Source organism: Hemitrygon akajei, chromosome 12, assembly GCF_048418815.1.
Source record: "Hemitrygon akajei chromosome 12, sHemAka1.3, whole genome shotgun sequence".
Lineage (NCBI taxonomy): Eukaryota > Metazoa > Chordata > Chondrichthyes > Myliobatiformes > Dasyatidae > Hemitrygon > Hemitrygon akajei.
This window is the reverse complement of record NC_133135.1, coordinates 21174137-21197862: the sequence shown is the minus strand read 5'-3', so window position 1 is coordinate 21197862 and position 23726 is coordinate 21174137. Positions and strand designations below refer to the sequence as shown.

The window sequence follows — 23726 nt, the reverse complement described above, 5'->3', positions numbered from 1 at the left end:
GCAATGTAACACTGATGCGAAACAACAAATTTCATGACATGTGCCAATGATGTTAAACCTGACTCTGTCATTGTAGGAGAATGTAGTCTTGTATGGTATTAAATGTGGCAATCCTTCAAGTCACAGTTGAGAATAATTGAGACTTTATGGCTGCAATTCAAAGAAAAACTAAGGAATTGTGTTCAAGGCAATTTGCATCTCGATCAACAATATGAAAACAGATAATCTGATCACAAGTACACTCAGACCCCGCATAACGCTACCTGCATAGCACTGATTTCTTGCAACACTGTTATTCAATTCTTTATTGAAATTTTAAAAAATTACAAAAATACATTCTAAACAACACTTAAAACTTCGAGGGGCTGCCATTACAGTGAGCATTCAATCAAGTGAAGTCACTTTTATTGTCATTTCGATCATAACTGCTATGTACAGTACACAGTAAAAATGAGACAATGTTTTTCAGGACCATGGTGTTACATGACAGTACAAAAACTAGACTGAACTACGTAAAAAACAACACAGAGAGAAAAAACAACTAGACTACAGACCTACCCAGGACTGCATAAAGTGCACAAAACAGTGCAGGCACTACAATAAATAAACAGGACAATAGGGAAGTAAAGTATCAGTCCAGGCTCTGGGTATTGAGAAGTCTGATAGCTTGGGGGAAGAAACTGTTACACAGTCTGGTCGTGAGAGCCCGAATGCTTGGGTGCCTTTTCCCAGACGGCAGGAGGGAGAAGAGTTTGTATGAGTGGTGCGTGGGGTCCTTCATAATGCTGTTTGCTTTGCTTTGGTTAAATTATGTGACCTCAGCTTACTGAGGGGAATGGGCCTACAATCCTCGGACTCGCCTGATGCTGGTAGCTGGAGATGGAGACGTCGTAAGCGATCTGCGAGGAAGCGGAAGCGAGGCAAGCAGGCAGGGGTCCATGCCAGGTAAAAAGCAAACCCTAGCCGGCCAGCTCTCCCGTCCATTCTGCTCTCCAATGTCCGCTCCCTGGACAATAAATTGGACTTCATCCGACTACAACGAAATACTCGGCGAGAGTACAGAGTCTGCTCTGCGTACGTTTTTACAGAAACATGGCTCACTGAGGGAATTTCGGACGCTGCCATTCAGTTAGACAGGCTTGCCTTGTTTCGAGCAGACCGGGGTGCAGCTCTCTCCGTTAAGACTCACAGTGGTGGTATGTGTATTTACATCAATACGGAATGGTGTAAAACAAGGCGAGCCTGTCTAACTGAATGGCAGTGTCCTAAATTCCCTCAGAGAGCCATGTTTCTATAAAAATGTACGCAGAGCAGCCAATGTGATCGCTTTATATATGCTCTGAGCCACTCACACCCAATCATGCATTAGTTCACACTCTGCCTTCCCTTCGTGTGTAAACGTTCTTGCTCCTGCGCCAATTTATTCCATCTTTTTTCACTCAATGTCTGGAAAACGGTCTTCAACTTCCAATGAGGGTAGTACTAGGAAAGCTGTCTAGGAAAAGCATTAGCACAATTGTGAAGCTCCTAGGATTTCAGACAGAACCAGTCATCCAAAACGTCGTTGAACTGGCCAATGAAGCGGGATTAGAGGATATTAATGACGGTGATGTTTAAGAGTTACTGTATTCTCATGGTGAAAGCCTTAGTAACGAAGAGCTTAGAGAATTGGCAGAGCAATACACCCTGGGTGAAGCTGAGGATACGGATGAAGAAAAGGAAACACCAGCAAGAAACCTCACCACAAAATTCCTTAGCACTAGCATCACCACGATCACTCAAATCATGGGACTAGTTCACTGAAAATGACCCTGGCTGGGAGCAAAGCAACAAGGCAAAGAGGTGTTCTCGACATGATTTCCTGCTACCAAGAATTGCTTCATGAGAGGAAACTTAGGAAAAGGCAGTCAAATCTTGACACATACTTGAAGAAGCCATTGTTAAAGGAGGACCACAGTCTGGTCCCTCCTCTAAGATGTAACCACCACCTGCATCCCTCTGCTGCTGCTGTGCTGTGTTGCTGCTCCACTGATGTACAGGTCAGGCCTATTTGTTACTCCACGAATTACTGTATATACATAAAATAATATATTATCTCAGGTTTTTTTTTAAAAATCAGGCACATGTCTATTTATGTAATGTTATAATGACCCCACATAGCGCTGATTTACATAGCGCTTCACCTCTGAGGAATGCATTCTCAGTATTAAGCAGGATCTGAGTGTATAACAGATTAAAGAACACTTAATTATTGTAGTGTTGGCGTGTGGCCTAGTGGACAAGGCCTCTGGTTCGAGGCTCAGCTGAGGCAGCGTGTTTGTGCTTGAGCAAGGCACTTAACAACACATTGCTCTGCGACGACACCGGTGCCAAGCTGCATGGGTCCTAGTGCCCTTCCCTTGGACAACATCGGTGGCATGGAGAGGGGAAGGCTTGCGGCCTGGGCAACTGCCGGTCTCCCATACAACCCTGCCCAGGCTTGCGCCCTGGAAAAACCTTCCAAGGCGCAAATCCATGGTCTCATGAGACTAACGGATGCCTAAAAAAAAATTATTGTAATTCTTTATCTGTGATAGCTGAAGTTTCTATGTTGGATTCTAAACAACAAGGATTTGTGAGTAAAGTGGTTCTTATAGAATGCTTACTCAATTCCATCTTTAATGTTCTTTGGCAAAGTTCACAAAAACAATGAGGGATTGAGTTCAAGAGCCACGAGGTAATATTGCAGTTTTATAAAACCCCGTTTAGACAACATTTGGAATATAGTGTTCAGTTCTAGTCACTTCATTCTAGAAACTATTAGAAAGTATTTAAAGGAGCAGAGATTTACCAGGATGCTGCCTGCATTAGAGAGCATGTCTTATGAGGATAGGTTGAGTGAGCTTGGGTTTCTCTCTTTGGAGCGAGGGAAGATGAGAAGTGTCTTGACAGAGGTGTACAAGATGAGTAGGCATAAATTAAGTGGATAACCAGTGACTTTTCCCAGGATGAAAATGACTAATACAAAGGGACATAATTTTATGATTGGAAGAAAGTACAGGGGTGATGCAGGAGGCAAGTTTTTTTTTGACATAATAGTGGGTGCATAGAACGCCCTGTCAGAGGTGGTGGTGCTGGTGGAGGCAGATACATCGTGATATTTAAGGAATTCTTAGATAGGCACATGGAGGGCTATGTAGGAGGGAAGGGTTAGGTTATAAGGTTGGCATAGAACTGTGGGTTGAAGAGCTTGTACTGTACTGTAGTTTTCTTCGATGTAATAATAAATATAAGTTAAAATAATTTCAGGTTTTGTTTCAAAAGCTTGTTTTGTACAGAACTTAGTTACCTTTTGGGACCAGGTAGATCCAAGGCAAGTGAATCCAACATTGCAGACTGGTCCTGAAAATCACAGTGGCTTTGGTTACTTTTCTCACTTTCCTGAAAAAGAAAATGCTGGATCAATATGGCTATGGCTGCAACACAAAAGAACTCCTATGTTCAACTGTGAATAAACATCACAGTCTGTCTTGCTCTTCACTGATGCATAGCTCATTTAAGTCTAGATGCACTTTCCACTATTTCACAATCAGTCTTCACATTCACACATCACTCAGCAGTTGATTGGCAAATTTAATAAACTACCGGAAGCTTATAAGTTGCTCTACATCACAAACAAGAGAAAATCTGCAGATGCTGGAAATCCAAGCAACACACACAAAATGCTAGAGGATCTCAGCAGGCCAGGCAGCATCTATGGAAGAGTACAGTCAATACTTCAAGCCGAGAGCCTTCAGCAGGACTGGAGAAAAAAAGATGAAGAGTCGAGATAGAAGCTGGGGGTAGGGGAGGGAGAAACAAGGTGATTGGTGAAACTGGGAGGGGAGAAGTGAAGTAAAGAACTTGGAAATTGATTGGTGAAAGAGATACAGGAATGGAGAAGGGGGAGGAGCACCAGAGGGAAGCGATGGGCAGGCAAGGAGATAAGGTGAGGCTGGAGGGGAATAGAAAAGGGGGGGGGGGGGAAGAATTACTGGAAGTTAGAGATATTGATGTTAATGCCATCAGGCTGGAGGCTACCCAGATGGAATACAAGGTGTTGTTCCTCCAACCTGAGTATGACCTCATCAATGGAGGAGGCCATGAATACACACATTGGAATAGGAATGTGAAGTGGAATTAAAATGGATGGCCACTGGGAGATCCCACTTTCTTTGGTGGGCGGAGCATAGGTCGGCAAAGAGGTCACCCAATCTACTGGACATGGTACATGACCCCAACAGACTCACAGGTGAAGTGTTGCCTGTTTGGGGCCCTGAATGGTGTGAACTCAGTGCCAGGAGGGAAATCAGTGGAAAGGGATGAATGGACAGCGGAGTCACATTGAGAGTGATCCCTGCAGAAAGCAAAAAGTGGGGAGATGGGGAGACGGGAAAGTTGTGCTTGATGGTGGGATCCCTTTGGAGATGGCAGAAGTTGCAGAGAATTATGTGCTGGATGCCAAGGCTGATGGGGTCGTAGTTGAGGAGACGAGGAACTGTATCCTTGATACACTGGTGGGAGGATGGGGTGAGAGCAGACGTGCATGAAATGGGGTGTGTATTGGGGTCATCTACTGCATCCAGTGCTTCAGGTGTGGCCTCCTATATATCGGTGAGACCAGACAGACTGGTAGACCACTTCACCAGAAAAAGTTGGATCTTCCAGTGGCCACCCATTTTAATTATACTTCTCATTACAATATGTCCATTCATGCCCTCCTCTATTGTCACGATGAGGCCACACTCAGATTAGAGGAGCAACTCCTTATATTCTGTCTGGGTAGCCTCCAACCTGATCGCATGAACATTGATTTCTTGAACTTCAGGCAATGCCCTCCCCCACTTCACCATTCCCCATCCCCTTTTCCCCTTGCCTGCCCATTGCCTCCCTCTGGTGCTCCTACCGCCTTCACCCTTGTCTTTCTTCCATGGCCTTCTGTCCTCTCCTGTTAGATTCCCCCTTCTCCAGCCCTCATCTCTTTTACCAATCAACATCCCAGCTCTTTGCCTCACCCTTCCTGGTTTCACCTATCACCTCACCACCCCCCCCCCCCCCCAACCTTTTAAATCTGCTCAACTTTTTTTTTCTTCAGTCCTTCTGAAGGGTCTCAACCCAGAACGTTGACTGTACTCAACGGGGAGAAGGCAGGAACGGGGGTACTGCTTCTGGATGATCAGCCATGATCACACTGAATGGCGGTGCTGGCTCAAAGGGCCGAATGGCCTACTCCTGCACCTATTGTCTATATACTCTTTTCCATAGATGCTGCCTAGCCTGCTAAGCTCCTCCAGCATATTCTCTTTAGTCTTCATAACTATAGTCCAAAAACAAACTTATAGTCTTACAAAAAATTTTCTCCATTTTATGTCGTTACCTTCCAATTATAGGAATGATTCTTAATTTTAAGGTTTTGAAACAGTGTGCTTCAGCCCATTGATGACTGATAAATGTGATTTGACCACATCTGGTACACGTAAGTGCTACATCCATGCAACCTATCTATTTTTTGTAAAAACCTGCTTACAAAGTAGTCATTACTTTATTTTAAAGCAAGCTTACACAATTACAACACACACAAAATACTGATGGAACACAGCAGGTCAGACAGCATCTATAAGGAGAAGCACTGTCGACGTTTCAGGCCGAGACCCTTCGTCAAGACTAACTGAAAGGAAAGATAGTACGAGATTAGAAAGTAGTGGGGGGAGGGGGAAATGCGAAATGATAGAAGACCTGAGGGGGTGGGATGAAGCTAAGAGCTGGAAAGGTGATTGGCAAAAGTGATACAGAGCTCAAGAAGGGAAAGGATCATGGGACGGGAGGCCTCGGGAGAAAGAAAGGGGAGGGGGAGAACACCAGAGGGAGATGGAGAACAGGCAAACAACTAAGTATGTCAGGAATGGGGTAAGAAGGGGAGGAGAGGCATTAATGGAAGTTAGAGAAGTCAATGTTCATGCCATCAGCTTGGAAGCTACTCAGCTGGTATATAAGGTGTTGTTCCTCCAATTCATTTTGACAGTAGAGGAGGCCATGGATAGACTATCAGAATGGGAATGGGACGTGGAATTGAAATGTGTGGCCACTGGGAGATCCTGCTTTCTCTGGCGGACCGAGTGTAGGTGTTCAGCGAAATGGTCTCCCAGTCTGCGTCAGGTCTCACCAATATATAAAAGGCCACACCGGGAGCACCGAACGCAGTATACCATACCAGCCGACTCACAGGTGAAGTGTCGCCTCACCTGGAAGGACTGTCTGGGGTCCTGAATGGTGGTGAGGGAAGAAGTGTAAGTGCTGGTATAGCACTTGTTCCGCTTACAAGGATAAGTGCCAGGAGAGAGATCGGTGGGAAGGTATGGGGGGGGAGACGAGTAGGGAGCAATCCCTGCGGAAAGCAGAAAGAGGGAGATGGCTTATCTACTGATAATTTTTCTGTCTCCATCTCTGGAGACGGCATCTACTGATATCTACTATAAGCCTACAGACTCTCACAGCTACCTGGACTATTCCTCTTCCCACCCTGTCTCTTGCAAAAATGTTATCCCCTTCTCACAATTCCTCTGTCTCCGCCGCATCTGCTCTCAGGATGAGGCTTTTCATTTCCGGACGATGGAGATGTCTTCCTTTTTTAAAAGTAGGGGCTTCCCTTCTTCCACCATCAACTCTGCTCTCAAATGCATCTCTCCTATTTCCTGCACATCTGCTCTCACCCCATCCGCCCGCCACCCCACTCGGGATAGGGTTCCCCTTGTCCTCACCTACCACCCCACCAGCCTCCAGGTCCAACGTATAATTCTCTGTAACTTCCGCCATCTCCAACAGGATCCCACTACCAAGCACATCTTTCCCTCCCCCCCCCCTTCTGCTTTCCGCAGGGATCACTCCCTATGCGACTCCCTTGTCCACTCGTCCCCCCCCATCCCCCTCCTGGCACTTATCCTTGTAAGCGGAACAAGTGCCACACCTGCCCTTACACTTCTTCCCTCACCACCATTCAGGGCCCCAGACAGTCCTTCCAGGTGAGGCGACACTTCACCTGTGAGTCGGCTGGTGTGGTATACTGCGTCCGGTGCTCCTGGTGTGGCCTTTTATATATTGGTGAGACCCAACGCAGACTGGGAGACCGCTTCGCTGAACACCTACACTCAGTCCGCCAGAGAAAGCAGGATCTCCCAGTGGCCACACATTTTAATTCCATGTCCCATTCCCATTCTGATATGTCTATCCATGGCCTCCTCTACTGTCAAAATGAATCCAAACTCAGGTTGGAGGAACAACACCTTATATACCGGCTGGATAGCCTCCAACCTGATGGCATGAACATTGACTTCTCTAACTTCCGTTAATGCCCCTCCTCCCCTTCTTACCCCATCCCTGACATATTTAGTTGTTTGCCTGTTCTCCATCTCCCTCTGGTGCTCCCCCCCTCCTTTCTTTCTCCTGAGGCCTCCCGTCCCATGATACTTCCCTTCTCCAGCTCTGTATCACTTTTGCCAATCACCTTTCCAGCTCTTAGCTTCATCCCACCCCCTCCGGTCTTCTATCATTTCGCATTTCCCCTCCCCCCACTACTTTCAAATCTCTTACTATCTTTCCTTTCAGTTAGTCCTGACGAAGGGTCCTGGCCTGAAACGTCGACAGCACTTCTCCCTATAGATGCTGCCTGGCCTGCTGTGTTCCACCAGCATTTTGTGTGTGTTGTTCGAATTTCCAGCATCTGCAGATTTCCTCATGTTTACACAATTACAAAATAATTAAAAATTGCCATCCAGCATTTCCAGCTCCAAGTAGTTTAAGAATGTATTATATATACAGTAATACAAAAGTTACCAGGAATGGATCAACAATAAGCTTCAACTGGTTTAAAATGTAGTTTTCAAAGTAATTTGGTTAACCAAAAGAAAATTTCTTATCTTTATATATAATACACACAACTGTGTATTATGATCAAACTATTAGATAACCAAAATCCTCAATCACTAATCCTTATACCAATGTTATTGAAATTGTCTCAGATAGGTTTGTAATAAAGACTATGTAACTCAGTTCTGCAAAAGTAAATTTACTTTTGTATTAATCTTTAACAAAATTGGTCAGATTCACTCATGACCAGCCGGAAATCCACATGCAGAGATCAAACAATTCAGCAACAGTACAACTCCCAAGCAAAATAATCTCAACAGAAGTGGTTATTTAGGATTGAATCGACAGGTCTCAAGATGGCACTTATGGAGTGAAGCAGTTTTAGGCTTTGCTCCAATCCTTTTACTTTTTTTAACCTCCGAACACCCCCTAATTGATCTTTTTATACCTATTCTAAAGGGGTTTAAACGTATGAAATTTTTTTCAACTGCTTGAATCATTTTCAACTCGCTGAAATGTCTAGACCAAAGAAATTGAAACAGACGAAAGAACCGTTAACTTTAGAAGCAATTGCAAATCTTATGGACGACAGACTTGGAAAACTGGAGAGTAAATTAACTGCAAAGCTTTCTACGTTCGATGAAATTTTAAAGACATTTGACACAAAACTTCAAGCACTTACACTGGATTCATAAAAACAACAAACATGTATTTCTTATACACGGTAAAAGTCCGTTTTTGGTTTATTCTGAGTTTTTTTTCATATTATTAATGTTAGTTTTGAAAGTAATTCATTGGGGTTTTCTTTTAAGTTTGTATACACTTTTTTATATTTTTAACGTTTAAATATTAAGATTTTTTTAATAATAAAATGCCGTTTCTTCTTCCCGAAAAACCTTAGTGCTTGGAAAGTCACATCCGTTTTGATGTGTCTGAATAAGTTTAAGGACTTTCTTTTAAAACACTAATAGAATATTATCCATTTATGGGTTTTATCATTTTAATTTTTTTTTAATCCTTTTGTTTTATATATATAATACTAATTTTATATTTTAATTTTTGTTATACCAACCCTTTCTTATAATATGGGTGGTTTGTATCTTTTATTCAACTTTTTTTTGTTTGAGTTGCCGTCTTGAGACATGGGGGTAATTTTAGTGTTAGATTGCTGGCTTGCCTCTTTTTGGCTTTTTTCCTGGGGTTTTGAGGGTGCAGGGAGGCTTTTTTCTTTTCTTTTTGCTTGCTTTATGCTTAGTTTTACTTCATGGGCTCATAAGAAACTACAAAAATGGTTGCAGTGTCATGACTTCCGGTTCCTCCTTGAACTTACTTCCCTCTTCCGGATTCATGAGTTCATCTTTTTTTAAACCTTATGTGTTAATTGTAATAAATATTGTCAATATGGATAGGATTATTAATTTTGTTTCTTGGAATACTAATGGTTTATATCATCCGATCAAATGGAAAAAAATATTTGAAGTATTCCATAGAATGAATGCTAATGTTATCTTTGTACAAGAGACTCATGTAAGGAAGGCGGATAGTCAACGCTTTTTTAGGTTTTGGAAAGGCCAACAATATCACTCGAATTCTCAAGCCAAAGTAAGAGGCGTTTCCATTTTTATAGATTCTTCAACCTCCTTTATACACCACGAAACAATTTCAGACCCACAAGGTAGATTTTTGCTTATTACTGGTCTACTTTTTAATCAAAAAGTTGTTTTAGTTAATGTTTATGCTCCAAACACTGATTGTCCTGAATTTTTTAAGTGCCTATTTACACCTTTCCCAATTTGAATCAGTACAGGCTGATAATGGGTGGGGATTTTAACTGTTGTTTAAACCCTTCGATGGATAGATCTAAGCTCACCCAAGCTCTTCCGAATAAATTGGCCTCTCTTATTAATTCCTTTATGACTGATTCTGCAATTTCCGAAATTTGGCGTTTTTACACCCCAATGACAAAGAGTTTTCATACTTTTCTCATGTTTATCATAATTATTCAAGAATCGATTACTTATTCATTGATCACCGTTTACTTACAGATGTTATCGATTGTAAATATGACTCTATTACCATTTCTGACCATGCACCTTTGAAGCTATCTATTAAGATAATGGATTCATCTATTAATGCTAAATCTTGGAGGTTCAACTCTATTTTATTGCAGGACTTAGACTTCGTTAATTTTATTAAACAACAAATTGATTTGTTTTTCTCAATAAATTCTACAGCAGAGATCTCTAGTGGAATTTTATGGGACACTTTTAAAGCATTTATTCATGGACAGATTATTTTACACTCTGCTGGAGTTAGGAAACGAACTAATTCTAAAATATTAACATTGGTTGATAAAATCAAAGCAATTGATAAGATTTATTTAGTGACCCCCAGCAAAGAACTTTATAAAGAAAGAATGGAACTTCAAATGGAGCACAGTTTGTTATTATCCTCTTCGATTGAAAATCAGTTAATTAAATCTAGAACCCAGTTTTATGTACATGGAGATAAGTCTGGCAAATTATTGGCTAATCAGTTGAAAACTGCTTCGGTTAAACGACAGATCACTAGGATTCATAAACAAGATGACACTCTGACGATCGACCATAAAGAGATAAATAAACCCTTTCAAGATTTTTATAATTCCTTATATCAATCAGAATTTGTTGAGGATTCTTCTATAATAGGTGAATTTTTAAGGAAATTGAATATTCCAAAATTAACAGTAGAGGATAGTGTATTCCTAGATACACTTATTATGGAAAATGAAATAGAAAAGGCTATTTTTTCAATAAATTCCGGTAAAGCTTCTGGTCCAGATGGTTATACTGCAGAATTTTTTAAAATCCTTTTCCTCTATACTTCCTCCTTGGCTTTGTAAAATTTTTAAAGATGCATTAATTATAGGCAAATTGCCACAATCTTTTTATGAAGCTTCTATTTCTTTAATTCTTAAAAAAGATAAAGACCCTATTGAATGTGCATCCTATCGGCCTATATCCTTGCTGAATACGGATTTTAAGATTTTTAGTAAAATTTTGGCTACTAGATTAGAAAATATATTACCTTGAATTATTTCTGAAGATCAGACTGGATTTATTAAAAATCGCTATTCATCTTTTAACATTAGAAAATTAATTAATATTATTTATACTCCTTCACCCAAAATACCAGAATGTGTCATTTCCTTAGATGCTGAAAAAGCATTTGATAGAGTTGAATGGTCATATTTATTTAATACGTTGCAGCATTTCAATTTTAGTTCAAAATTTATATCATGGATTAAATTAATATACTATAAACCCTTGGCTTCGGTCTTTACCAATAATCAAAGATCTCTTTTTTTTCAGTTATTCCGTGGTACAAGGCAAGGCTGTCCTTTAAGTCCTTTACTATTTGACATTGCTTTGGAACCTTTGGCTATAGCAATTCGTGAATCACCTAATATTTTGGGTATTACTCGTGGGGATGGGACGTATAAGTTATCATTATATGCTGATGATTTGTTACTATACATATCCGACCCTGAGAGATCTATTCCTGCTATTTCGTCCTTGCTTGCTCAGTTTAGTAACATTTCTGGTTATAAATTGAATTTTAAGTTCCAATTTATAAACATTTACCATTTAAAGTTGTTAAGATTATTTTACTTAATTGGGTATTAAAATTACTAAAAAAACATAAAGATTTATTTAAAGTTAATTTTTTACCTTTAATTGACCAAATTAAGCAACTTGTTACCAGGTGGTCTCCATTATCTTTGTCATTGGTTGGTCGAATTAATGCTATTAAGATGATGGTATTACCCAAATTCTTACATTTATTTCAAGCATTACCAATTTTTATTCCTAAATCTTTTTTTGATATTATTGACTCCAAAATATCTTCTTATCTGTAGCAGAATAATCTAGACTAGGCAAAAAATATTTACAGAAGCCTAAGAAGGAGGGCAGTTTGGCTTTGCCAAACTTGAGATTTTACTATTGGGCAGTTAATATACGATATTTAATATTTTGGACACAAGAATCGACTATAGCTGCTTGCCCACAATGGGTAAATTTGGAATGTAAATCTGTACTTTTCATTGTTTTCAATTTTAGGATTTTCACTTCTTTTCATCTAAATTGAATAAACAAATAACTAATCCAATAGTCAAATATACATTGCGAATTTGGTTTCAATTTCGTAAATTTTTTGGTTTGAATAAGTTTATTTTATCAAGCCCTATAATATCTAACATTTTTTTTCGGCCCTCTTTTATGGATCAAGCTTTTTTTTTTATGGAAAACAAAAGGTGTAACATGTTTTTGTGATTTGTTTTTGGATGATAGCTTTATGTCCTTTGAACAGCTATCTAATAAATACAATTTACCTAAAATTCATTTTTTTTTTAGATATTTGCAAGTTAGAAATTTTTTGTATAATGAGTTACAGTCTTTTCCGAAACTATGTCCATTGGACATTAGGGAAAGAATTTTAGCTCTGAATCCTTGTCAAAATGGTTTAATAGCTGTCATTTATAATATGATCATGAAAATACAGTCAGAAGTATCAGAAAAAATTAAGAAGGAATGGGAAAAAGAACTTCACTGTCTTATATCCACTGAGCAGTGGGAGAAAATTTTACTATTAGTCAATTTGTCTTCTATTTGTGCTAAACATGCCCTAATACAATTTAAGGTTGTACATAGAGCTCATATGTCTAAGGATAAACTTGCTCGATTTTATTCTTATGTTAATCCAACCTGTGACAGATGTCATTCTGATGTTGCTTCATTGACCCATATGTTTTGGTCTTGCCCTTGTTTGCAAAATTATTGGAAAGATATTTTCAGTATTATCTCAATAGTTCTGAGTATCAATTTCTAACCGCATCCTATTACTGCAATTTTCGGTTTACCAATGGTGAATAGTAGTCGTTTATCCCCCTCATCTCGACGAATGATTGCATTTGTTACATTAATGGCTAGAAGATCTATTTTATTGAAGTGGAAAGAAATTAATCCTCCAACTATATTTCAGTGGTTTTCTCAAACTATCTCTTGTTTGAGCTTAGAAAAAATTAGAAGTGTTGTTTTTGATCCTTCAGTTAAATTTGAAGAAACTTGGAGACCATTTATTCAACATTTTCATATGAGTTAAATGTCTTTTCCTAAACCTCACTTTTATTATCCTTAATTATTTGGATGGAGGTTCGGAGTTATTGGCACTACTGTATATATCTGACATTATGCAATGGCCCATGTTGGTTAGTGTTTTTTTTTCTTCTTCTCTTTTTTTGTTTTTTTTTCTTTTTATTTCTTTTGTTCATAAATACTATGAGTTTGGGAGGTTATATATATTGATTATTATATATTTGAATTTCTACTTAAACTATTAACTATGTACTCTCAAACTCTTTGTATTCATGTTTCATTTATGTTTGCTTAAAAATTAATAAAAAGATTTAAAAAGAAAAAGAAAAGGATTGAATCGTCACTGAACTCACTTGAGAAGTCACTTGACTAACATGAATGTCATCTCTACTATTGTAACACATTAATTTGAGATGTGCTCCTAAACTGTAAATGATGAATACGAAGTCAACAAGCTCCTTACCACAGTTGCTGGGTTAGAAAATCTCTTTACTTTCTTCAATTTTGTGTATTGTTCAGATGATTCAGCTGAAGATTTTTTCTTGCCTTTCTTCTCTATGCCATTATTTAATGGACTAAAGAGAGAAGATAGTTCAGAGTTAATATGTAAACTCAGTGCATTGTTTTTTTTAATATCTGCGATATCCAAATTCTTCAGGGGACACAACTGTGGCTTATCCAATATGAAAACAAAACTAATGAAGTTACAAAACAGTCTTCCAGCAATTTTTCCAGAAGGACTTAATAATAATCCATCGCCTAATGATTGCCAGTATTATCTTTCACCTGGGTTGCAACCAGAAAGGATTTTAAGAAAGCGTGCAGTCTACTAATGTAAAGGTCATGATTCTAAACACAAGCAATTTGGATAAATTTTGAAAACTACAGAGTTTGGCTATTTTTCTGCAAATTACTTTCCCACTTTTTCAGACTTCAGCTGAAGTATGGCTTCAGAACAACATCCTATGGGCCAATTTTCAGGCCATGCCACGATGACTTATGCCAATAGTATTTTGTGATTGTATATGCTATCATAACTCTATGTGCTGTGCAACTGCTTGTACAGTGTTTTGCACCTTAGCCGCAATATTTCGTTTAGCTGTATACATGCTTTTGGTTGACTGATAATTAAACTTGAACTAGAAGTTACTTCTAGCATCTCTCAATTTGTTTTAATTCCATGTTCAGAAACTTAAAGAAAAGCATTGGCAGTAATTTGTTATAATTAATAACCAATGAGCATTACAAGATGTACTTGATACCAAAGATGGATCATTATTCCAGTGACATAGCAGTTTTACTTGCATCATAAAATCATAGAAAACCGACAGCACAATACAGGCCCTTTGGCCCACAAAGCTGTGCCGAACATGTCCCTACCTTAGAACTACCTAGGCTTTACCCATAGCCCTCTATTTTTCTAAGCTCCATGTAGCCATCCAGGAGTCTCTTAAAAGACCCTATCACTTCCACTTCCACCACCACTGCCGGCATCTCTTTCCACGGACTCAGCACTCTCTGCATTAAAAAACTTACCCATGACATCTCCTCTGTATCTACTTCCAAGCACCTTAAAACTATGCCCTCTCGTGCTAGCCATTTCAGCCCTGGGGAAAAGCCTATCACTATCCACACGATCAATGCCTCTCATCATTTTAAACACCTCTATCAGGTCACCTCTCATCCTCCGTCGCTCCAAGGAGAAAAGGCCGAGTTCACTCAACCTATTCACATAAGGCATGTTCCCCAATTCAGGCAACATCCTTGTAAATCTCCTCTGCACCCCTTCTATTGTTTCCACGTCCTTCCTATAAGTGAGGCGGCTAGAATTGAGCACAATACTCCAAGCGGGGTCTGACCAGGGTCCTAAATAGTTGCAACATTACCTCTCAGCTCTTAAATGCAACCCCACGACTGATGAAGGCCAATGCACTGTATGCTTTCTTAACCACAGAGTCAACCTGCATTGCAACTTTGAGTGCCCTATGGACTCGGATCCCAAGATCCCTCTGATCCTCCACACTGGCAAGAGTCTTACCATTAATACTATATTTTGTCGTCATATTTGACCTACCAAAATGAACCACTTCACATTTATCTGGGTTGAACTCCATCTGCCACTTCTTAGCCCAGTTTTGCAATCTATCAAAGTCCTGTTGTAATCTCTGACAGCCCTCCACCCTATCCAGAACACACTCAACCTTTGTGTCATCAGCAAATTTACTAACTCATCCCTCCACTTCCTCTTCCATGTCATTTATAAAAATCACAAAGAGTAAGGGTCCCAGAACAGATCCCTGAGGCACACAACTGGTCACTGGTCTCCATGCAGAATATGACCCATCTACAACCACTCTTTGCCTTCTGTGGGCAAGCCAGTTCTGGATCCACAAAGCAATGTCCCCTTGGATCCCATGCCTCCTTAATTTCTCAATAAGCCTTGCTTGGGGTACCTTATCAAATACCTTGCTGAAATCCATATACATGTTTAGAAACTGCCTCAATCTATCAAAAGTATTTTTTTTTTTTTTAAACAAAATATTCATCAAGCAATACAGCTACTAAAACTCCTAATTTTGTTCCGGGAAGGACTGGCAAAAGCGATAAATCTCAAAAATTTAAACAGATTTCCTCTACCAAATAAAACACAACAATCAACCATTAACTGGGCCAACTGGTGGCGCAATGGCATCAGCGCCGGATTCCAGAGCGAAGGTTCCTGAGTTCGAATCCAAGTTGGGCCACCCTCTCGACCTCGTAAAAAACAAGGGTTGAGTCAGGAATGTTCATATCGTGACCCGGTTAATCAGAAAGGAGACCAATCCTGACACCACACGCCAGACAAGAATGGCTGACTGTCCAGTGCGACACGCTAAAAAAACATGAAATTCATAGATGGAAACCTATGGTGTGTTCTATGCCCTTCTTACAAAAATCTGAATTTGATGACTTCAAGAAAATAAACATTTCACTTCTTTGGCAACTGATGGGCCACCCTCCACTCCTATCTTTCTCTAATGTAGTTCATGTACAGTGCCTATAAAAAGTATTCATGTTTTATTGTTCTACAACATTAAATCAGTGGAGTTAATTTGGCTTTTTTGACACAGATCAAGACTTCCTTGTCGAAGTAAGAACAGATCTCTACAAAGTAATCTAAAGGAATCACAAATATAACACACAAAATAATTGATTGCACAAGTATTCATCCCCTTCAAGCCTGTATTTAATAGATGCACCTTTGGCAGCAATTACAGTCTTTAGTCTGTGTGGATAAGTCTCGATCAGCTTTGCACATCTGGACACTGCAATTTTTCACCATTCTTCTTTACAATACTGCTCAAACTCATCAGATTGCATGGGGATTTTAAGTGAACAGCCTTTTTCAAGTCCAGCCACAAATTTTCAACTGGACTGAGGTCTGGACTCTGACTTGGCCACTCCAGGACATTAACTTTGTTGTTTTTGAGTCATTCCAGTGTAGCTTTGTTTTATGCATGGGGTCATTATCTTGCTGGAAAACAAACCTCCTAAGTTGCAGGTCTCTTGCAGACTGCATCAGGTTTTCCTCCAGGACTGCCCCATATTTTGCTGCATTCATCTTGTCCTCCACCTTCACAAGCCTTCCAGGGCCTGCTGCACTGAAGCATCTCCACAGCATGATGCAGCCAGCACATGCTTCACGGTAGGCATGGTAGTTTTTGGCCATCGGACTAAACGCTATATTTTGATTTCAGAACATAGAAACTTCTTCCAGCTGATTTCAGTCTCCCACATACCCTCTAGCAAACTCTAGGCAAGATTTTGTGAGAGTTTTTTCCCCCCACTGTGGCTTTCTCTTTGCCACTCTCCCATAACTGTGTCTCAATATCACCAAGACCAAGGCCAAGGAGATGGTGGTGGACTTTAGGAGATCTAGGCCTCATATGGAGCCAGTGATCATTAATGGACAATGTGTGGAGCAGGTTAAGACCTACAAGTATCTGGGAGTACAGTTAGACGAGAAGCTAGACTGGACTGCCAACACAGATGCCTTGTGCAGGAAGGCACAGAGTCGACTGTACTTCCTAAGAAGGTTGGCGTCATTCAATGTCTGTAGTGAGATGCTGAAGATGTTCTATAGGTCAGTTGTGGAGAGCGCCCTCTTCTTTGTGGTGGCGTGTTGGGGAGGAAGCATTAAGAAGAGGGACGCCTCACGTCTTAATAAGCTGGTAAGGAAGGCGGGCTCTGTCGTGGGCAAAGTACTGGAGAGTTTAACATCGGTAGCTGAGCGAAGGGCGCTGAGTAGGCTACGGTCAATTATGGATAACTCTGAACATCCTCTACATAGCACCATCCAGAGACAGAGAAGCAGTTTCAGCGACAGGTTACTATCGATGCAATGCTCCTCAGACAGGATGAAGAGGTCAATACTCCCCAATGCCATTAGGCTTTACAATTCTACCGCCAGGACTTAAGAACTTTTTAAAAGCTATTATTAATGCTTTTTGAGATAGTGATTTAGATGCATATCATATTTTTTACTGAGTTAAGTATTGTATGTAATTAGTTTTGCTACAACAAGTGTATGGGACATTGGAAAAAAGTTGAATTTCCCCATGGGGATGAATAAAGTATCTATCTATCTATCTATCTAAAACTGACTGGTGAAGCACCTCGGCAACAGTTGCTGTATGTGCTGTCTTTCCCACATCAGCAGCCACTGAAGCTTGTTAACTCCTCCAGAGTTGCCATAGGTCTCTTGGTGGCCTCCCTCACTAGTCCCCTTCTTGCACCATCACTGAGGATGGCTGATTTACAGCTGTGTCATGTTCTTTCCATTTCTGATTGACTTAACTGTACTCCAATGGACATTCAGTGACTTGGAAATTTTCTTGTATCCATCTCCTGGCTTGTGCTTTTCAATAACCTTTTCATGGAGTTACTTGGAGAGTTCTTTTGTCTTCATGGTGTAGTTTTTGCCAGGATACTGACTCACCAGCAGTTGGACCTTCCAGATACAGGTATGTTTTTACTACAATCAATTGAAACACCTCGACTGCACACAAGTCTCCAATCACAGGTCTCCATTTAATTCATTACGTGACTTCTAAAACCAATTGGTTGCACAAATGATGATTTACTGTGTCATATTCAAAGGGGGGGGGGGGAGGGATGAATACTTATGCAATCAATTATTTTGTGTTTTATATTTGTAATTAATTTAGATAACTTTGTAGAGATCAGTTTTCACTTTTGACACAAAAATCAGTGCCAAAAAAGCCAAATTAAACCCACTGTGATTTGATGTTGGTAAACAATAAAACTTAAAAACTTCTGGGGGGGGAGGGGGTAATACTTTTTATAGACATGGTATATCAGAATGGCCTCAGTTAATTAAAATCAAGCTTATTATCATATGCACAAGTATACCCATGCACTGGTAGCTGCAAAAAGATAAAGTGGCTCAAAATAGCGGGGATCTTTGATGATACAGGTGTGCAGAGAAAGAAATCATTATTTTAAGATTCACAGATAGTAATTGAAAGCAGTTTTACCTTTTTGTAGTTGCAGGTGCAGGTAAAGATGTGGATTTACTGGACTTCCTCCCTTTAATTTTAAATTCATGAGAAACTTCCTCAGTGCTTTCCTCAGTCTTCATTACACCATTTGGAGGAATGGGAGGAACCCGAATTCGTAATCCATACAAATGTTTCTTCTTCTTGATTTCTTTCCCAGACATAAACCTGAAGTAAAATAACCAAGATGAGAATAAACAGATGTTTGTACTGTACATGAAAGGGGAAAGGCATACATCCTCTAGGTGTACTATACATTATGTAACATTTTTCTGTGAGGAGCCAAATTGGGATGAGAAAAAGATTCTTCTGTTAGCAAGAACAAATGAGATTTTTTCTTAAAACACATTGATGGGCACAAACTCCACCTAGACACTAATTTATTTAATCTCAAAAAAACCCAAATTCGTGACTTTAAGAGTGTTTGTACGGATTAGAAATTGTTTGTATTTTCAATGTTCTTTTAAAAGAACCTGCCACAGCATCAAATTAGAGCATTAAACTGTCAATCAAACCACTGGATACTCATAAATTTTGTATAACTCTACATCTCTATTATTTATCTGCTGCTCAAGTTATTGTTTTTTTCCCTAAAACATCCAGAGTGCTGATAAAGCTGAAAGTATGATAGCTAATTATTATGACACAAGCCAAGGCAACATATTGAAGAAATTCCTACTCCCTGGAAGACATTTACAATGCAGGGCAAAGAACAGAAATCTAATCAGCAGAAATGTTTCATCCTTATTCCTAGAACATGGATATTTCTATTTACTATGAGGTATGTCTACACTTACATGCACTTGTTCTCATTTAGGGCTTCAAGAATGTAGTCATGTCGGTCAGATTTTAGAGTGTCTGCAAGCTGCAAATGTAGAAAATAATTCAAAATACTCATTTGCTCTGCCATCACAATTGATGAAATTGTACATAAATCAAATGAACTGCTATACATATTAACGTTTAGTTATGGCCATTTTCCAACTGTGTAATAATTCATGCAATGAGACTTTTCTCTTTCAAGCAAGCAGGACCTCCATTTATCTCTGATCCTGAAAATGAATAAGTTTTTCCTGTACAATCCTTTAAAATTCTACAACATAATTAACAGACCAAGTATATCTGAACGCACAGGCTATGTAAAGTCTATTTTGAATGACAATGTTAATCATACAGATTTGGTATTGAATATACTTTAGCGAAGCCAGCCATTGATATTAGGAGTTTTCAAAGTTAACCTGCCCCTTGCTTAATGTTCAGGTTGCATCCCCAAGAACAAGTATGTTAAGTCAATCAGCACAACAAGCAATCAATCCTGTATTATGTAGAGAGACGTGGTACTGACAACGTTGACGCGCCAAGAAACAGATGCAAACTTCTCCCCTCCCTAGCAATTAATGTTGAGTGTGTTCCCATAAAGAAATCTGCAGGCTGGTTATAAGTATGTAGTCATACAGAAAGAGGGAGACAGCAGTTTCTACATCCAACATGAAGAAAAAAGGGGACCATACAGTTAAAAAACAGAATTCCACAGCACTTTACAGGCCCTTCGGCCCACAATGCTGTGCCGACCATGTAACCCAATACAGAAACTGCCTGGAATTTCCTAAGCCCTCTTTATTTCAAAGCTCCATGTACCTATCTAAGAGGCTCTTAAAAGACCTTATTGCATCCCCCTCGTGTTAGCCATTTCAGCCCTGTGAAAAAGCCTCTGGCTATCCACATGATCAATGCCCCTCATTATCTTATACACCTCGATCAGGTCACCTCTCATCCTGTTTTGCTCCAATGAGAAAAGGCCAAGTTCACTCAACCTACTCTCATGAGGTACGCCCTCCAATCCAGACAACACCTTTGTAATTCTCCTCTGCACTCTCTACAGTATCCAGAAAAAGAAGTTTGTCATAATTGCTACCACCACTCCCTCCTCATCCAAAAACATGATCACTAATCAATTGAATTTAGTTCTAACAGTAATTAGTTCTTACCTCACCAGTTTGCAGTCTGTCCCAATTTTCATGAATGTAAGTCATCAATTCAAGCTCAGAATCAAAATACTTCTTTTTGTGAATAACACTTAGGTTATAAAGGCTTAAATGTGCTATGTCAACCCTAGGAGAAAATACTTAACATTAACATTCAGACATTTAAAAAAATCATTTCTAATAGTTTGAGCACATTTCTTCAGTAGTTCGTATTTGTTTGCCGACTACGAAACTCAAAACAATTACTGCACAGAAGGTCAAGAAAAATTAGGAAGTAGGGAAATACCAATATGATATACTTGACCAATACTGGTGTTGCCCAATTTAAAAACAAAAGCAGAAGTAAAATCTTCATGGAAACAGTTGTTAATTCAGTTCAGTTTTAAGCCAATACTTAATAGTAATTTAATACTTGTTTCAATAAAATATTTAACATTGTAAAATGCATTTAGTATCCATAAATATATATGTGAAAAGGGATGAACTGAACGCAACATATCTGGTCCAAGTGTAAATTTATGATTGCTTATGTCTTAAATTAATTATCCCTGAGAACAAAGGCATACAGAGTCACTTGAAAAACATTTAAGGTAAACCAGAAAAAGAATAACATACCATCGTAACGGTAGACGTTTGAGGTATTCTGGTCCAGAATTGCAAACAGAACAAATAAATAAATAGAACCTGTGGACAAGAAAAATAATGAATCAATAACATAACTTGAAAGTGCAAATGATCGACACAGAAGAAAAAGCAAGCCATTCTGCTCATCAAGCCTTTAGCGATGTTTATACTCCACAAGACTCCAATCCCACCCACCTCACCTCTTTCAGCTTACCATGCTACTCTTAACTGTCTCCAGACAATGATTTTTTGCAAACATTTAAGCTGAGGCAATGAATTCCACATTGTCTCCTGCAAAAAGAAATTTCTGTTTCCTAATAGATAAACGGTTCTTCCCCAGATTAAGACTGGGTTTCATTCCTGTGAAAAGCCCATACCTGAATAGCTGCAAGATGGAAATGCAGAGAAGTCTCTCCAGATGGCAACAGGAAATAAAACCAGAGAGGTAGAATAGGCCATTTGGACTTAGAACATCTTCTGACTTTTGATATGATATCTGATCCTCTATAGCTTAATACCATATTTCTCTCACGCAACACCTACCGCTCAAGTATAGCTCAACTATACTTTGCAAGATAAATTTCTAGTTTGCTGTTAGGAATTCTACAAATGAAGAAATTTCTCCACATTCCTACATTTTTTACCATGTATCCCAAAACTGGAATGCCTGGTTTTCTCACTACATCCAGTATGGATTTTGCATATTTAAAGATAACCTCTTCATCAGAAACTTGAGTGAATACAAACATAAGCAATACAATAATAATTCAACAGTTCTGGCATTCCAGTAATGTCAGATTAACCTTCATTCTGGTTCCTCTATGGAAAGTATGTATTTTCTTTCCATAGAATTTTCTACCAAAATTGCACTCAACATTCCAGTTGTTTTATCAAGACCTGTGTAAATGTAGCAATATTCCCTTGCTCCCGTAGTCAAAACCTTTTGCAATGAAAGACAACAAAGCACTTTGCATTTTTACATCCCACCTGCACCTACAAGTTTGCTCTCTGCATTTGGTGTACACGGACACCCAGATCACTTTGTGTCAACATTTCTCCAATCACTACCTAAATAACACTATATTTTCCCTAAATTGGTTAACTTCACATTTATCCATGTTATAAAATACATGTAATGTTTTTGTTCATGCTTTCAACTTCACTAAATTACCTGAAGGCCTCAGTGCATCCTCTACAACACCCTCAAATTTCAAAGTGCAGAAAGATTAACTTCGTCCCCATTTTAAGCTTTCTGGCAGAGGTTAGCAGGTTTTTATCCAGGATCTCTCTGTATTTAGCAGCATTCATCTTTCCATCAATCCTGACCAGATTTCCAGTCCCTGCTGCTGGAAAGCATCTCTATAGCATGACACTACCTCCACCATACTTTACAGTAGGGATGGCATTACATGGCTGATGTACAGAATTAGATTATGCCACATTACCACTTGGTGCTGAGGCTACAAAGCTCCACTTTAGTCTCATCTGACCATAATATCTTCTTCTACATCTTTATAGTATCTTCTAAGTGAGACTTTGCAAAGCTTTTATGAGCAAGGATATGCTTTTTTTAAAAAAAAAACCAGGGCTTCTTCCTTGCCATTCTTCCATAAATACCCTTTCTGTCAAGGCCCTAGAGATTATGGAGCCATGAACTTCATCGCCAGTTGCAGCCACTGACTTCTGCAGCTCACTCAGAGTGAATGCTAGCATTACAGTAGTCTCTAACAAGTGTCATTCTTCTCTGGCGACAAAACTTAGAGGGGTGGCCTGCTCTAGGCAGTGTGGCTGTGGTTCCATTTTTGTTCCACTTTTTCACGATGAACCGTGCTGTGCTTTGAGGGCTGTTCCATGCCTTTAAGATACTCTTGTTCCCTTCTCCAGATTTGTGTCTCTCTATCATCATTTCTGACTTGCACTTATGTCTGCATTTTGGTTTGGTCTCTTGAAAATCTATCATACTGTTGGACCTTACAGAGTGAGGGGGTGTTTATAATTATGAATTCTTTGAAAACGGGATTATAAGACACTTAGAAGATATTGACAAAGAAAACATGAATTTATGAAAGGGAAATCAGGCTTAAAAGATCTAGTCTTTCCAGGCTATAACTGGTAGAATAGATAAACGAAAGTCAGGAGATCTGACAAAAGCTGGATGAATTCCCACAAAAAGTCGTGATGCACGTGATTAGGAGGAAATATACTGTCATGGTTTGAGAATGGATTGAAAGGTAAGAAGCTTAAAAGACAAGTACTTTCTTCAAGATGGTAGATGGTGAGTGGTGGGGTAGTGATACAGTCTGCAGAAGTTCACCATATTTATTGAGGATTTGAATAAAGAAATCAAATGTAATATTTTAACACAAAATAATGAATCTGAAGGTTGTATATTGTGACATACAATGCCTTGCAAAAGTATTCAACCACCACAACTATTTTCACATGTTACTGTCTCATTTTCTAAATTTCAAATATTGAAGTAGGATTTTTTGGAGCTAATCTACAAAACATTGTGCATCATGTCAAATCAAGAAAAAAAAAAT

The 23726-nt window shown here is 39.2% G+C and overlaps 1 protein-coding gene across 2 annotated transcripts in view; it reads right to left on the bottom strand.

Annotated features, from left to right (window-relative positions):
• The window catches only part of mtf2 (metal response element binding transcription factor 2), a 41757-nt gene that overhangs the window by 6222 nt on the left and 11809 nt on the right, over nt 1-23726 (bottom strand). Inside the window, exons 8-14 of one of the 2 annotated variants that reach the window (XR_012101004.1) lie at nt 21175-21243; nt 20563-20686; nt 19372-19439; nt 18554-18742; nt 13480-13591; nt 3329-3420; nt 1926-2068 (exon numbers count right to left, since the gene is read on the bottom strand). Coding sequence is in view for 1 of the 2 variants with exons in the window: in XM_073062693.1 (XP_072918794.1) it covers nt 3329-3420; nt 13480-13591; nt 18554-18742; nt 19372-19439; nt 20563-20686; nt 21175-21243 (654 nt within the window). In the remaining variant the exon portion in view is untranslated. The remainder of the gene's footprint in view (nt 1-1925; nt 2069-3328; nt 3421-13479; nt 13592-18553; nt 18743-19371; nt 19440-20562; nt 20687-21174; nt 21244-23726) is intronic. The other variant, XM_073062693.1, reaches the window with a different exon arrangement.